Source organism: Drosophila rhopaloa, unplaced genomic scaffold, assembly GCF_018152115.1.
Source record: "Drosophila rhopaloa isolate 14029-0021.01 unplaced genomic scaffold, ASM1815211v1 contig_2, whole genome shotgun sequence".
NCBI classification, from domain to species: Eukaryota; Metazoa; Arthropoda; class Insecta; order Diptera; family Drosophilidae; genus Drosophila; species Drosophila rhopaloa.
In genome coordinates, this window is record NW_025335083.1 from 22,666,343 (window position 1) to 22,683,532 (window position 17,190).

Consider the following 17,190-nt stretch of genomic DNA (forward strand, 5'->3'; position numbering starts at 1 on the left):
AATATATTTTGTTGGAAAGTGTGCTTTTAAAGAGCTGAGCAATTGTTGGTGGCTGCATTCGGTTTGGTTTTGTTGTCGGCGAACGGAGCTGATCATCAGCGCTGGCATTTAGACAATTAAAATACTTCAAGTGCTTGTCTTTCGCTCAACGTCACATTTGGTTTATTTATGTGCATTAATTCGCTGGGTAGCTTATAAATTTTCGCTTTCCTCCCCGATGCAGCCACCTCCTGCTCGTCGAGAGGATAACAATGAGTCTGAGATCGGTTCGGGATCATACAAGTTCATTGCCTAAGTCTTTCGATTGCTCGGAATTGCAGGGCAGGAATTTGACGAGTCAGTCGGTAAGTCTACGATGCCAGTGGCTATTTTTAGAATGGCACTTACACAATTCGTTTACATATTAAATACGAAAATCCATTCGATTGCTTATTCAACTCAATCAAAATTCCTAGGAAAAATTCCTCCGTCGTATCATTTACAACGTGCGCGCTTGATTCCGAGTCTAATCATTCAATAAATTGGCACTGTCAGTCCCCCCATTCACCCCCACATGACAACATTTTAACTAACTGCCTGACAAATACAAAACAGTATAATTTTTCAATTAGCAAATGATAAATCAAACTAACACTCAACGGTCGAACGCGGGGAGCTTGTGTCAAATTGAAAATTCAAATGCAGTCTTTAGTTTATTAATTGCTTCAAACGATGGACGATCCATTGGCGGGGAAAGGGGTTCTGGAAAATTGTTCAGACTGATGCGATTCATAATTACGCATATAAGCAAGTATTTTGTTTATTTAATGCAATTAGTGACGGAGAACTTGAAGGGAGAACTTGTAATGACCTGACTATGGGATTAGTGAGAAAATTGATTTGAAGTAGGGGATGATGAAACGATCAACAAGGGTTAAGCATTGGCAAATATTGTTGAGGTTTTTTAAATTCCAATATCATTTATTATACGAAGTTTCGTAATAGATCTGCACAGAAAATGTAGACATTAAATACTCACCAAACTATATAATCTCTATTTGTTTTACTTAATTAATTGGACAATAATAAAATGCTTGGCAACTGAACAATACGCGTTTATTGCCATGACTTGTAACTAATTGAATGCAGTTAACTGCCTAATTAAGTTTTATACATTTTTTATTGGTTTAAATTCAAATACAACCTATGTGTAAATAATTTATTATTTACTGTTACTAACAAGGCTAAAAATACGACCCACAGGCTTTCATTAATCAATATTCCAGCCATAAAATATCCAGATTAATTATGAAAATATAAACAATATTTGCATACATCCACTTTTACTGCAGTTTCTCTTTGTTGTGTGGCAACCGTTTTATAGAAAATTTTGCAAATAAAGGGACAATTAAAAACTAATTTATGTATAACTGTAAAGATAAATAACTATTTGATTCTAATGGCGGTCGACACGGTTGGAGCAGGAAATAAAATTGATATTTTATGGTCCAGTTCGGTTGAGTCATTAGGGCTTGTGAAACAAGCCTATAAATGTCACAGCGAATGCCGCGAGTTATTAACTCGGCTAACGAACAAATTTTCTAGAAGACACAAAACTCCAGCTGAGTTCACACGACTCAAACATGCAGCAATGAATTCACATTCAATTAACTTCTCGCCTCATTTGAATAGCAGGGCACACGTTCGGATATGCTAATTGGATATTAAATATAAATATATTCGATTCACAGGCAAAGTCATTGCCATTTTGCCATTTGTGCTGATTAATTGTTTTGTTTTTGTTTTGATTACACTCAAATATGCAATAGCTACCGCCTCGTTTTCCCTGATCGTCAAAACATGGTCTACCGCGCAATCGTTTCCGCCAGCTCCAAACGAAAGACTTAGGCAACGAACTTGCACCGGCAGTTGCAATGGCCTTCATTAGCCGGCCAAGGCTTATATGCTAATGCCGCTTGTGGGGTCCACATCCACGTCTTGGTCCACCCAGCGTGTCCTGCTGTCAGACCGGCCACTAAACTGGCATTTATGCGCAGCACCTGTTGCCTGCCACCGCCTGTTAGACATTAATCCGTGGCATTTAGTTACGCTTTAATAAGATTTCTTGCTCCCGGCGAGTACGTTCTTCTTCTTTGCCGTCTGCCAGGGAAAGCTGGAAAGCATTCTCAGTCTTTGTTTTGTTTTCTTTCATTTGTTATCGTTTTTTTTTTTTGCGGCAGCCACGACTGCAGACAGAGCGACGCGCTGCAAACCACAGAGGCTTTCCATGGCTGTGGCGCCCCATTTTAACACCCGAGTATGTGTGGTTATTAAAGTGCCAAGACTTTGGCTTTATGCACGGTATTAGGTGTTTTATAGCCGGGTAGCCAGGCACAATGAGAATTCAAGTAGGTGAATGAAGGCGATTCCCCCTAAGCATAAGCAATAAAAGCTAAAAAAAATTGGTAAGTATTTTTGCCACGTATTTTAGTTATTTAAAAAAATGTTCATTATTTATTTAAGTTTATCACTTTGATGTTTTTAAGTCACCAAAAACATATATTTTGAATTTAAAATAAGTATTAGGGTATCAATTGCTCTCGATACTGCCAAACTCTTGCTTCTTGTGATCTATTGGAATTTCAATAATGAGGAAAAAGCTGTTCTTCAGCGTGGGTATTAAGTTCTTCGACGGCATGCCATCGTCATAATCATAATCACAATAATCGGCATGCAAATGCGCACAGGCGAATGCCTGTGGCTTGTGGAATATCTAACGAGTGTTGAACTAATTAAGGTCGAGCACACCAGACCTATATGTATACGGCTTCAGAGCTCAGGGATTTATATGGTACATATGCAGTATTGTCGGTATGTTTTGTAGCCATTAAGAAATAAGACGAATTTTGATCTTCAGCGAGGCAAAAGTGCAACTGTTATATGGCCAAGAGATCGAGATCGAGATCGTTGAAAGGGCAAACACTCTTGAGTTGTACGCCCGAATACTTGACTTGGATGTGGAACTGGTGGGGGAGGAGGAGGGGGAAGGGGATCGAGGAGGATGACGGCTGAGACAATGCCGGATGATGATCTGCCAAGATCCAGATGCAGATCCAGATCTTCACAAGGAGCCAGTGAGCAATTCATTCATATTTGTATTTACTTAACTCGCCGATGAGGATGATGATGATGATGGTGCCGGTGGAAAAGATGACTTGCAACTTAAGGAGAGCTGAATCTGTTGCCTTTATGCCTTCATATTTCCCCAGTCTTGATGTTTTATGGGACGCCCGTTGGCCGTGTAAATGGAGTTTCGACAGCCTAATTGGAGATCAACGCAGTATAATTGTCTGGATGCCCGGCTGCTCCGGCTTCTGATGATGAAGTCGTGGCCCGAGAACAGGTGAATGAATTTGTGACAGCCGCACAAAGGCAAATGATGTATTGATAGCATCTGTTTTTGGGCGGAGGAGCTGGAGAAGTCAGAAGAGAAGTTGGAGAAAACGGCAGCCAAAGCGGCAGGACGTCTGCATTGTGAGTCAAAAAGTCTGGACTTTTATGCTGATGCTGGCCTTTGTTGCCTTTTTGGCTGCCAGTTGTTATTATTCTGGCTCTGGCTTTGTGGCTGGCCGGTCCTTTGTGAAAGGACAAATGCAAATTGAAGGCTGTAATTTTTGTTACAATTTGTTCTCTCTTTTATGATCTGCTTCAGATTTATCACAAGGGCTCTATTCAGCAGAGTTCTTGTGTTTTGTAAGTGTCTTTTTGTATGAGTAAATGTTTGATGTATGGCTTAAAATTGGAAATAAATTTTTTTCCCAAAAAGCAGTTACAAAGTTATTAAGTTATAAATTGTATTGTATTAGTATTTTTATCCAAGTATCAGGATTAGTGCTATGCAGTTCAAAGCTCATTTATACAAACTTATTAAAGATCCCTTTTTGAACAATGAAAAAAAAACAAAAAATCCTTCGAGCCGGATTTGAACCAGCGACCTATGGATGTCTACAACCGTAATGCCAATCTACAGTCCACCGCTCTACCAACTGAGCTATCGAAGGTCTATATATGGCTCGCTGCAAAACGAGTTCATAAACAATGCGAGTGAAAGACAACTTATCAGCTGAGACAAATTTAAGTGGCGGTATTTCGATGGTGCTGTGCTGTTTTCGGGGGGAAATGAGCTTTGCTTTATGCAGAGCCAGCAATGAATATCGACTGTGAGAGCCGATTGTTTTCGGATTTCTTGTTTTTTTTTCGGCCAGATGAAAGCCAGGCGCCGGGTGTAAACACAGACAGTGCGTATCGGGGGCGACAATTAACGTGGCCACCTAGTAAACGCCGGCCGTGAGTCATCTCCCCGGGGAACCAAATATGCTCGCACATCTACGCAGCATCGCCTGTGGCCTGTGGCCTGGGGATCCGGTAAGCGGACCAAGTGAATCATGCCAGAGGCGCGCAGAAGACACGATCCGCCTTATCAGGCGAGTGGCCAGAGGTCCAGAGAACTCGGCCGGAGGCCTATGAGTCCCAGAACAGAACCACGAAATATCGTAGCAGCAGCACTCGGACAAAGTGTGTTCCCGATAAGACACAGGGCAATTTTTGACGGCCCGAAAGGCACGGCAAGACGAGGGAAATACTTAACAAACCAATTAGGATGCCAAAAATGCGGCAAGTCATAAAAACGAAATCCGAAAACGGGCACCAGACCAATATCGACTTATCTATATAAGTATATCAATTAGGGATGGCAGCGTGTCACACAATATTTAGTATAATGAAGTTCTGATGTTAATAATTTATAACCTTTACTTAAGCTCCCATAAAATTAGAGGTATTTAAGTATTTGTCTGGAAGTTTCGTTATATGAAATTTAATTCCTGCTGATGCTTACGACAATTTCAAATTATTTTTTTATTTAAAATACTAAAACTAGTAATATCAAAAAAATAAAGCACAATGCTTACTTTAAAAAATTTGTTAATACATTACATTACAATATATTATGTCAAATACTTACTTTCGTTGGTTGTGCTTTTTTATTTTTTTTAGAAAAACAATAAAAACATCGAACCTCAGCGCTGCCATCTCTAATACTCACTTACGATGGTTAAAAAAAGGTTAGCCCAGAAGTGCATCGGAGGAAGCGGAGCGAAAAAACTGACAGCTTACGGATAATTACCGACGAAAACACACAGATGCAGGGACGCTGGGCTGAGGGGATGGGGGCAGGTGAGGTTGTGGAAATGAGGGACAGGTGAGGGAAAGCGGCAGAGCGGTATGGCTAAGCGCCATGAGCGGCGACCCGTTTGTGATCCATTGAGCAAGGTTTCGAGGCTGCGAGTGTGCGTGTGGATCGATTGCTCAAAACGTCTTGTTAGATAAGAAAAAATGATTCCCGCGGCGAGGGGTCAGTTGCTGGATTAGTTATTCGTAATTTGCTCAGGTATGTTACAACAAATGTTCATAATTTTTAAGAATGACTAGGAAATGACTCTCGGCTTAGTTTCTCCCTTTTCGAATTCCTACCCAGTTTTTGCTTATCAGCGGTCTTCGATCTGAAATAGTCGGTGAGGTCTCTTGATCTCAGTATCAATTTCCCACTATGATTGAATGAATTTTCCCAATCCCAATATGTGGGCGTTGTCCTATCGCTCCAATAGATCTAGCTTGGCATACGAAAAATTGCCAAGTTCCTAGGAAAAACCGATAACTATTTTGGCAAAGCGTTAGACCTTTAAGTGGACTTTATCTCTCACCACTCGCCTTGTGTGTGGCAAGTCAATGGCTCTCAGGCTCGTTTTCATCCGCCTGATGAGTCATTTAATTGAGCCCAAAAAATACACTTTGCCACAGTGCATGGTGTGGGTAAATTAATTTACTCTTCCGATAAACCCAGAAAAAATCCCCGAATGACTCATCCAACCTTCTTGAGACGAAATTGCATCTTCCTCTGGATTTCCATTTCATTTAGTTTTGTAATAGCATTTAATCGGCGGGGCTATTTATAGACTAAGGTCATATTTTCAAACTACAGCTGCGTCTAGGGCCATCCCCATCCTTATCAGTAATGAACTTAAACCTGCGGTGTATATTAAGTTAAAAATACATATACATATATTTTGCTCTACTTTATTCATGATTTTTTTTTGAATAGAACAACATTGTTTTAGCTGCTAAACGTATAAATAAATAAAAATAAAAATATATATTTAATTTCAATCAAAATGGTCCCTGTTTGTTATTTACGAATATAAAAGATTAAATCAAAATAAACTAATTAATTTGTTCCCACTTTAGTGCATAAATAGATATTCCTAGTTTGCACTTAAAAGCTTTTCAGGCTGTTGGGTAATTTCATTAACTTGACATTGATTTAAACAATCAACGGAGAGTAAGTAAACTTTTTGTTGACCTGAAATGTGGTATAATTAATATTTATTACCCTGCCTTATCAGCATCAAAGTTCATTCAGCTGTTTGAATAGTTATTCCAGATTCCTATCGTTTCATTTGCCAGCAATTTGTTATGCTTTAGACAGTTCTAGAGAAGTTGATATGCATGCAGATCGTTATCACCCGTTTCGAACTGGCTCATTTAATTAACAAATTACTCGTAGTGCTGTGATTTTATAGCTGGTTTTCCACTTTTAAAATGATTTCGTATGAATGGCTTTTTCTTACGTTTATAATCTAAACAGCGAAGTGATTTGGCACTCGTTTCTTATCAGCACGTTTTGGGGTATACCTGCGACAGTTTTGTTGCTGCTTTTACTGCTGCGATAAGTGTTTGCCATTGTTTCACTTGGTTTTTTGCTGAGCTCTGATTAAATTAACTTTGAAAAGCTAGCGAAATTTTGAATTTTCACCTGAACTGACATCACCTTCGATAGCTCAGTTGGTAGAGCGGTGGACTGTAGAAGTGTTTCAATTGCATCGAACTATTATTCAGGTGTTCGAAATTAGCAGGCATCCATAGGTCGCTGGTTCAAATCCGGCTCGAAGGATTTTTTTCTATTCTTTTTATTGGTTTAATTAAACATCGTAAATTAAACTTAAACGACTTCGTAAAAAGGTTATCGAATTTCGGTATACTTACTTTTCAGCAGTAAAAATAAAATATTCCAATTTTATTTTCTTCCCCTGTAACACTTTTGTCAAATAAAAAAACTTCAATAGTTATTTTTTTTTTAATAAATTGTTTTTCTTTTATATTTTTCATCTTTCTTTTTCCTCATCGCTCCCGCATCATCATCATCATCATCGTCGTCATCAAAAATATGCTTTGTTTTAAATAAATAAAATAATAAAGTTTATATGAAAAATTACATATACAAATCGTGCTCTGCAACATCAGGCACGAATTGATATTTTCCTTTCATCGTGGTTTCTTTTTGTGGGTTTTTTGTTTTTTTTTTTCTTTCGTTTCTATTAATTTATCCAACATGCTGAGCTTAAGCGATAGGTCTTAAATTTCTAGATTAATTAACGTTTACGGATTTATTCGAGCTTAGCTTATAACGCATAACGATGTAAATAGTTATTCATATATTTATAGAGCATACGTTTTGTTTATACAGTTACGTTTAGTTGAATTCGGAAAGAAGTTTCAATACCCTTTCGTCGATATGTGTGAGTGTGTGTTTGTGTGTGCTTATGGATGAGGGTGTGCGCTAGTGTGTGTATTGCATATAAAGTATATAGGTATTTAGTACATATACAAGAGAGTTACAATATGCAATATCAGTTTACTACAACTAGGTATGTGTTTAGGTCTGATAGTTCCTAAGTAATTTCAAGTCATTATTCGATTATACTCTCGCTAGTTAATTTACAAATGGTTTGCTATTGCTTTTATAAAATTATCCATAAAAAAAACGGCTAGTAGAATAGTTCTCCTTTCCACAAACATGTACATACAAAGATACCAGTTCGCATCGATAAAGTTGTTAAATATATTATAGCATTTTTATACAATTTGTTCAATTGGTCGCTCTTACTCTTACTCTTCTTTTTCTTCAGCAGCAGCAGCAGCAGCTCACACAGATACGAAAGTATCTAATATCTGAAGTATCTGACGGATGGGTGGTTGGGGGGTGGCTGTTTCTTGGGGGCGTGGCATGGCGGCTATTTACAGTGGACTCTTCTCACTCAAAATCACTCTGATCTGGGATTTTCCCCCAGCCTGGCTGGGGAAACTGACAGAGGCTCCAAGGTCGGCGGTGGGTGGTCGTGGCTCTATGGGATGTGGGCGTGGCTGCCGCTGGTTACTCCATACGATTAAAGTCTAATGATTTACACTTAAAATTCAAATATTCAGTCCATTTTGTTTGCGTTGTGTTTAAAGCATTGACGGCTTGGAACCAAACAGCATTTGATGCTCTCTCGCTCGCGATTTCCACTTGGGTGGATGACCATCGCCATGGTGGTGGTGGTGGCAGCGAATCTATCGACACCCACAGCCCACCACGGTCATCTCCTGGTAGTTCTTCAGCACCACCGTACTTTGGTCGTTGAGATAGAGCATGGCCACGCTGTCCAGTTGCGTGGGCACGCAGCACGCCTTCGGCACCTTGCCGGGATTCATGTTGTTGACCAGCGTCTGCACCACCGCATGGTTCGTCGAGTTGAGGTGGTCGGCCAGCGGGAAGGGGCACTTCCCGTGGCAGTAGAACGCATCATAGCCCAGTGGCGCCACAATCCAGTCATCCCAGCCCACGTCCGAGAAGTCCACGTAGAGCGAGTGCCGTCGGCACGTGTCATCGTGGTTCTTGCGCCGTGACGGTCTTCGATTTGGCTGCCGCTTATTCCGCCCGGCCTTGCCGCCGCCGCCGCCCCCTCGCCCCCGCTCACGTCCCGTATGGAGCGCGCCTTGTGCCGCCCATCGTCCGTGTAGGTGAACAGGAGCGGCTGCTTGTGCTGCCACCGCTCGTGCGCCTCGTCCGCGCTGCGCCGCAGCCGTACGTGGTGGTGCGGCGCCGGCTTCAGCGAGCGCACCGTCCGCACCTCCACCAGGAGTCCGTAGTTGCGCTGCGGACTTGCCAGCCACCGGTCCACGGCCGGCTGGACGTCGAGGCTCACCGTGTCCGTGCTGTTCAGCCGGACCGTCTTGGTGTCCAGCAGCAGGTAGCTCGGCTCCCGCTGACCGCGCACGCCCACCCGCGTGATGTCGTAGACGAGCACCTGGTAGCGGGTGCGATTGGCATTCGCGGACGACGTCCTGCCCACCACCTGCGCACTCAGGGCGTCCCGGGTCAGCTGCAGCTCCGCCGCCTTCAGCTTCTCGTCGGCGGGAATGCTCTTAACGTCGAAGTGCAGGCGAAACCGGTGGTGATGCGGAAACCGATCGTCGATTTTACTATCTGCAATTAGGCGGAAGAAAAAGATATTTCCGGTGAGTTTTGGGGGTAAGGAAATAAATGAAAAATATATGAGCAAGAAGGGGTAAAGTAGCTCTATTCTACACAAAAATAAAAAACACTTTTTTAATAATCATTAAATATAATCAAATCTACTATTTCAACTAAGTGGTCTCCCTTAAAAGGCCTTCAAAATGTCTGTAGCTATATGAGAAATATAACTTTATAGAGAATTCAGTAACCTTTCCTTTAAAATATTAGATCTTATCACTGACTATAAACCTTTCTTTCATCTTAACAAATAAATAAACTAACACCTTCGACTTCCTAAGTAATTTAATATTAAATATGGCAAGATTACACAATGCCAACCCTTTACAATTCCATTTCTAGCTTGTTATGAAGAAAAGTATAGTATTCCATTTTTTGGACACCCTGCTAAAAAAAATACAACTTCCAGCTGCCTGTTTCATCCCACTGAAATTGAGATCAGCGAATTAAGCCGGACGATCCGGTGGATCAAGTGCAAGGGCCTCGATCAGTGGGGATATAAAGCGGGCTCGGATCTCCGGCCAGATGATTAGACACACCTTCGGCGAGTCGGCTACCTGGAGTGGTAAGTACCCCTGCTTAAATACACCCACTACTGCTCTCGAGCGTGGAAAGTGCAGGGAAATCTGGGACAAAGAAGGTCGAAATCGCACGTTCCAGTTGTCCAGCCGCCTTTTTACGACTGGCGCCTGTGCTAAAGACCCTGGCCCACCCCGGCCTACCTTTTCGGATCTGTCGGAAGGTGTATATGTATATAGCTGTGCGGCAAGGTGCAAACTCTGCACGCTTGCCGAAAAATCTTAATTTGAATCGACGCCGCCGCCGCCGCTGCCGATCTCAAGTACCTCCGCTCACAAAGGAAAGCAAGTCGTAAATTCTTTTGGGAAGCGAGAATCAAGCGGAGGGATTCGAGAACCAAACCGAGCCGAGAAAACGGCACAGATGCAGACTTGGCCAAAAACTGAACCGTAACCAAGACAAACTCGACTCGCCAGTCGGCTTAGACACTTGGCTTTAGACACTTGGTTTGTGTGGCGGCTGTTTGGTTACCTGCTCCTAACTGCTTTATTGTCTTCGACCCTATAATCCTGCGGGAAATAATGCGAAATACGCTTTAATAATAATTGTTATTCCTACAAATACAATATAAAAGCCATTTAGCGCATGCGCTAAACGTTCCTGGTGTAATTCCTTGGAAAATTTTCAAGGTCACCGCCGTGCTGCCATCGCGGGCGAGCAGGTAAAAGGACGCTCGTGTCCTTTTAGCTGTTCATTTTGGAAAGCCGTGGAATTTCCGCGTGATTTCACAGCGCTTGCGTGAATGATAGAGGGGAGGATCGAAGGATCGAGGGATCGGACGAGCAGGTATGCAAATCGCTTAGATGAACTAGAATTTCAGGGAAAATCCGAGTCGCTCTTCATTCGCATTTTGGTAGCGGAAAGTACGCGTTGCGATGAGTGGAAATATAAGTTCAGGCAAATACATATAGAATCCTTTGGCAGTGCGAGGTGGCAGGTGGAAAATACAGGTAGAGGAAGTAATCGCAAATGGATTTGATTATTTTTCACTTCGATTTATGCCCCAATAAAATAGGCTAGTTGCACCATTTAAATATTTATTTATTTCCCTATAAAAAGCTAGTGTTGCCATTCTATCTATTCGCAAATAAAAATGTGTCAAACGATCTAGATAAACCAGTATCAAATTTATTTGATCCACATTCTTTAATCAAAATGGAAATTCGCCTCTATAAAAAGGCAATTCAGTTCAGATGAATATTTCAAATGTATCTCAGCTAAATATATTGAAGGTAAGGTAAAATAATATCAAAGATTTTTAAACTTTTATCAATCGATTCAAGAATATTATGCCTTTTCTAAAATTTAATTTTACTTAGAAAATTTTATATTATTATAGAATTTTGATCATAATGACTGTTGAACCCATTTTAAATTATAAAAAATGTTTTCCTTGCACTAACTGTTTGATGAAATTGGAATAATTAAAACCAAATTAAAACAAATAGTATTGTTTTTACAAAACTATTTTGAAGAGATCTCTCAAAACCAACTAATTGAACTTCAATTGAAATTGGGATAGCAAAAGTTATACTTTTAACTGAACTCTCATTTCCGCTTCCGGGTTTCTACTATTAGGTGATATTGATTTCCTGGTTTAAGGGTCATTATAGATATTAAGGAAACTCACCTTTGTGTGTAAAACTTCGCACTGTGTTCGCCGACTTGGTCAGCAGTCCCGGCTTGGGGATGTTGACCGAGTCGAGCTCGTGGCCCATGATCTCGGCGTAGAGCCTCTTCATCGGCTCGGGGATGATGATCTTGGAGCGGTCGATCTTGGGCGGCCGCTTCATGTTGAACAGCGAGAGCAGGCTCTTCTCGATCTCGACTAGAGTGGAGGGGTCCGGCTTGAGCTTGTCCTTGATCAGCGCCTCCTTGCTGTAGGTGGACGGGCCCTGCTCGGCGATGATGGCCCCGGCATTGGCCGGCACATTGATGGAGGCCACCTCGCGGTCGAGCACCAGCGTTGGCTCCCGCTCCTGCTCCACGAAGATTGATTCAATCGACGATTGATGAGATTCTGTGGACTGGCTGGCCGGGCTGGTGGCCTTTGGCTGTTGGTGGCTGCGTTGATGATGGTGCTTCTTCTTGTTTTGATTATGCTCCTTGACAGCCATTTTGTTGGGTTTATTAACTAATTGTTTAGACTTATTTTTGGAATTTTCTAATTGGTCTGTTCTTGGTTTATGCACTTCGTTGAACTGTCGGTTCGCGTCACTTTTGCTACGTTTTTTGTTGTTGTTGTTGTTGTTTTTTCTCAGATGGCTTTTATCACTATCACTGAACGACAAGGGTTCGTTAAATGGATTAAATGCTTTTGCTAATGCTGTGCTGGTGGCGGATGCTCCGGATCCTCCTGCTCCACCAGATACTGATCCTGATCCTGATCCTGACCGTGATCGCGATCCTTCCAAGGGAAGCTGGTGGGCAACGGGCGCTATGGCGGCGATGAATCTCTGGGATATATCCTCGGTGCTAGCAACTCGAACGATCGTTTGAAAGGTCGCCAGCACTGCGAGGAGTAGAAGCCATGCGCGCATGGTCGCTTGCAACTCTGAAACGAGACAAAGAGGAAGACATGGGTTAAGTCAAGCGCTGGTCTGGTCGGCAAGGGTTATAGCTGCTTCGGATTCGGATCGGAATGGATTCGGATTCGGATCGTGTTCCACTCAATCCGCTCTTGCACTCACACTCAGGCGGCCATGGGTGCAAGCGGGACGACTATAGGGGGTCCAACTCTTTCGTATCTGCCAGATACTATCTTGTATCTTTTTCCTGACAGTGTGTGCGTGTCGGTGTCTCTCAGCGTGTGTGTGTGCGTTGGACGACGTGCGCTGCGCGACTGAACGCTGCTCTTCTTCTTCGGCAGGTAAGCGACGTCGGCAGCGGCGGTAGCTGCGACAGCGACTGCGACTGCGACCGCGGCAGCGACGTCGCTTCCTTTTGGCCCATTTGATGGGAAAGAGAGCAGCGCCGCACCGCACAACATCGCACCACACCGCACACCGCCTGCCCAAGGTTTTATGGCGGGGCGAAAGGTGCAACTAAAAAATGGTGGCTCTCCTTTCTCCCTCTGCCACCCTGCCACCCTACCACCACCCTCTACCCCTCCCCCTCCCTCACTTGCAAGTGTTGCAATCGCAGGCGGACATTGCACCTTTTGCACTGACACACGATCTTTTGGGACCAGGTTTATCGTTTTGTGTCTACGAATAGAAATTCAATCCAACCCCACAACCAACCCAAAACCCACCCAACCCCACCGCGTACCCCCACATTTTTTTCGGTTATTAGAGTAGCTTCGATCGTCATATTTTCCACTTATCGCTGGCGCTTTGATTTACAAACAGGCGGCAAATGCTCAAAAACCCAGAGAGCCAACTTATCTAGAAAATTTATGAAAATTATTAGAAGTATTCTATATATTTTGGTTATAGGCTATAAATTTCCAAGATTTTATCTCAAGATGAGTTTGAAAAAGGTACGCACACGCACACACCTAGAACAAATTACATGTTGTTTTTCACATAAAGATTACCATCTTATCTTGTACTAAAAAAAAATTTGTTATATGACAGGGCGCTTAAGCGCAAAGGGATCTTTCGAAAATGGTTAAATTGGAATTTTGGAAAAGATGGCACACGCTGGGGGGTGCACAAGATTTCGGGCCTCTGATAAGACGGCGAGGGGAAATTGGTGGAAATTAGAAGGGAAACCGGGGAAAGGGTGAATGAAATTGAATTTCATAAATACGTTTATGATTTGTTCATAATTTGTTGTTTGTTTTTAATATGTTCCCAGAATTCCGTGGGTTGTGGTTGCGTGTGGTTTCAGTTTCAGCTAGAGTTTAGCCGTATTTTTATATGTGTTCTTTACTACCTGCCCCGATGGCCGGTGATCTGGGACAAACGGGGGTTTCCCCTAGACACTCGGACCGATGAATTGCCAGGCGCTCTACGGGATTTCCAAGCTCACAGTCCATTCAGTGAAATACGCGCGTTCTAGATACCAGATACTATATCTATAACTCACACTCAGCTCAATTCGAGCTGTGAAATGTCGCAAGCGCCTGCTAAAGTTCAAATTTCAGCTTTTTGTCGCAGCACCAACGACTCCGAAATGTTTCGCAAATTGACACATTTTTGTTATTAACGATTAACGTTTGATTCCGGTTACCCAATACCAAATCGCATACACGCACACACTGGCCAAGATATAGATATAGTATAGTAATCTGTGCCGCACAACGTCAGCAATTAGATTGGTTAATAATAAACGCCAACGTAGTCACAAAACCCTTGGACACTAACGCACCCATCGCATACAATAGAATCGAAGACTTTATTCTGCCGTGTTATTTATGTGCCAGGATATTGACATTTTTGTTTTGTCTTTGCCGCCGCTTTTTATGTTCCCTTTTTTAAGATTTTAAAGGGTCTCCCATCTATAATATTAGTTGAGCATCAGAACGGTACTTTATTGTGCTGGGCAACAAAGGTCAGGGGATTTCTTGGAATAGGATCTCTAGCAAGGGCACAATACGATTATGATATACGTGGGGAAATATTTTGATTAGGGATTGTAGACGATCTTATTATTAGCAGGTTAATTTACGTAGAAGACTCGGTTGAATCCACTCCCTTTTAATAGCTGTTTTATGCATAGATTTAATTTTTTACTAAGGCTTTTTAAAAAAACTTACTAAATTTAAAAAATTGGTTTGACTTTCATTCTTAATAAGTAGTACATAAAACCCATTATGAGCAAATTATATTAATGAGCTAACATTAAGTAATTAAAGAAGGAATATCTAATAGGAACTCTATATTAATTATTAATTTCATGAGCTAATATTTTTCTAATAAAATATTCTTTTTAAATTACTTTCTATTTTAAAATGGATTAAATAAGTCAATTTAGTTTTGAAGAGATCTTTTATTTGTTTGCATTAAACAAAATAAGAAACAAATTAAGCAAACACAAATTAATACTTAGTGAAAGAGCCAACTAATTGACTTTGAATAAACTTCTGCCAAACCGAATTCACCGAGTATCCCATTACCAATTCCTATAGCGAAGTTTTGACCAAGAACAATTTGAGTTCTCTCAAATGTCGCAGAGCGAATGCCACATGCCATCGACAAGGCGAACAACCCGAAAAATTCCTCGGATAGCCGAGTAATTTTCAATATCAAATGAACTTGGCTTTTCGATATCGAATGCACGGCTGTCATTATGCAATGGTTTTGTGTGCAGTTCTCACAAGTTCAGATATTCACCTCCGCCTCTTCTCCACTGTATTTTTGACACATTTACATAAGCTTAGTGGACGAAGGCCCGGCACTCACCTCAGTCTTATAAAGTTTCCTATGGTCGAGTGGTATCGCTTGATATTGGATCTCCGGGTGCCCGTATCGCTCAAGTCGAATATCGATACGACATGTGTTCGGTTATTAATTCGAAAGCCGTGTGATGGATCGCCCGGAAAGCAAGCAAAATAGGAGCGACCAACTGTCTCGTACACTTTTCGTTCCACTGAATTTATGACGGGATTGGGATCGTGGATCGGGGAATTGGAATCGAAATCGGAATGGGAATGGGATCCGTTATCGCGGCGGGCGGCTTTAGGTTACACTTGGATATATTTGCACAATTTACAGATGTTTATGGCGCTGGCCGTTTCGCTTTTCAAATAAATCACGCTTGTGTAAATATCTGATAGGGATGTTGATGTTTCTTGTGGGCCCGCGTCGGCTACTGTTTTCTGTTTTCCTTCGATAATTGTAGATGAAGTAGATCGAGTTCTTGTTGAAAATAGTGTTGCCGCAATCGAGGCGCACCTGGTCGGTAGATGTGGCTGCGGTCGAAATGCCGCGGCACATGACACCCTGGGGCTTAATATCTGGATGTGGGTGTCTTGGATTTTTGGGGGGATGCGGATACACCTGTCACCCGGCGGCTCCTTCGGCTGACGATTCGAAAGTAATCCACATAGCTTCCAAGTCCCGCACACACGCAACGCACTATGTTTCTTAAGCTCACTCACTAGCCGTATCTGAGGGCATCTCCAGTATCTGTTTCTCTATCTATCTGTATCTGTTTGTTGTACTTAATTCGTATTCACAGCTTTATTTGCTTTGGCTGGCTGTTCGGATTTCAGGGTTTCCCTTTACAACCCGTCAGTTGACATTCCACACACACCCAGCAGAAGACACACACTCGCGCACAACCTAAATGCCTCAATTTCTTTGTTTCCGCACTGAGATATCTTTAACGCGCCGCGAATCTGTCAGATACTTTTATTTCTTGGTGGCCGAGGAGAATTTTCCTTGAAAGCTTTGAGTTACGCCAAGTGATACACTTTGGCTTTCAGTTCGACGCAACCGCCGCCGCTCATTTCGCTATAGATTTAAACTCGATCAGCGCTGTTGAACGACTAACGCCTTTCTGTCTACCTCTACCTGATTCCGATACTTCAGATACTCGGCTCGGATACAGATACAGATACATTCCCACTCGGCCGACACACAGATACACACTTCGGCACACCGAGAGAGAGAGAGCGAGAAGGCGAAAGAGAGCGCCGCGAGAGAGGAGAACTCGGAAAGTTCGGGCTTTCGCCCCCATCTCCATTATCGTCATTATCGCGATCATGATCACGCATCTCGTCTAGCGTTTCTCGGCTTCCCAGCCAGCGCGACGTCAAAATCTTCCTCGTTTTTCGCCGCTTCTTGAGTGACCAGTTAATTGGTCGACGGTCTCGTTCTCTGGTGTTTGAGTGGGTTTACCTCGCTCTCTGGGGAGAATCTCACTCGGCACTGCGTTCTGAGCTTTTAGTCTTCAAAACTTCGGGATTGAGATCTTAGAGCAGGCATTTTGAAAAACACAAGGAGGATTCTTAGGGTTTTCGGGGTTGTGGTGAAATATTATCTCTGAATTTACACATTTGGGAAATACTTGGCAAAATAAGCTTTTCTTTAAATACAAAAATTTAAGCGTAACTGAGTATTAACGAATGATCTAATTAATAAAGTGAAGTCCAAGTGTTCCAAGCCAATAATCTAATCTACAAAATTCAAGGCAAATATAAGCGTACCCAAAATGTAGAACAAAAACTTCCTTTATGCAAATCGTTTTGCTTTCTGTCATCGTTTTTAATGAAGTTATTAAAAACAAAAACCTTCCTTTGAAAACATTTTTTTTTAATGTAGACAATAGTT

The 17,190-nt window shown here is 42.1% G+C and overlaps 1 protein-coding gene and 2 non-coding genes across 3 annotated transcripts in view; 1 reads left to right on the forward strand and 2 right to left on the reverse strand.

Moving 5' to 3' along the window:
• Nucleotides 1-3,946: 3,946 nt before the first annotated feature.
• Nucleotides 3,947-4,040, reverse strand: Trnay-gua. The gene is made up of 2 exons: nucleotides 4,004-4,040; nucleotides 3,947-3,982 (listed from the first exon to the last, which is right to left on the reverse strand). It is a non-coding gene; the product is annotated as a tRNA-Tyr (tRNA).
• Nucleotides 4,041-6,864: 2,824 nt separating this feature from the next.
• On the forward strand, nucleotides 6,865-6,988 carry Trnay-gua. Its single transcript has 2 exons — nucleotides 6,865-6,901; nucleotides 6,953-6,988. It is a non-coding gene; the product is annotated as a tRNA-Tyr (tRNA).
• A 363-nt stretch (nucleotides 6,989-7,351) lies between these two features.
• LOC108049583 (protein decapentaplegic) overlaps nucleotides 7,352-17,190 on the reverse strand; it is a 36,948-nt gene continuing 27,109 nt past the window's right edge. The window contains 3 exon segments of the mRNA XM_017130806.2: nucleotides 7,352-8,811; nucleotides 8,814-9,343; nucleotides 11,601-12,524. Of these exon segments, the coding sequence (XP_016986295.2) occupies nucleotides 8,428-8,811; nucleotides 8,814-9,343; nucleotides 11,601-12,524 (1,838 nt within the window). The 3' untranslated portion in view covers nucleotides 7,352-8,427.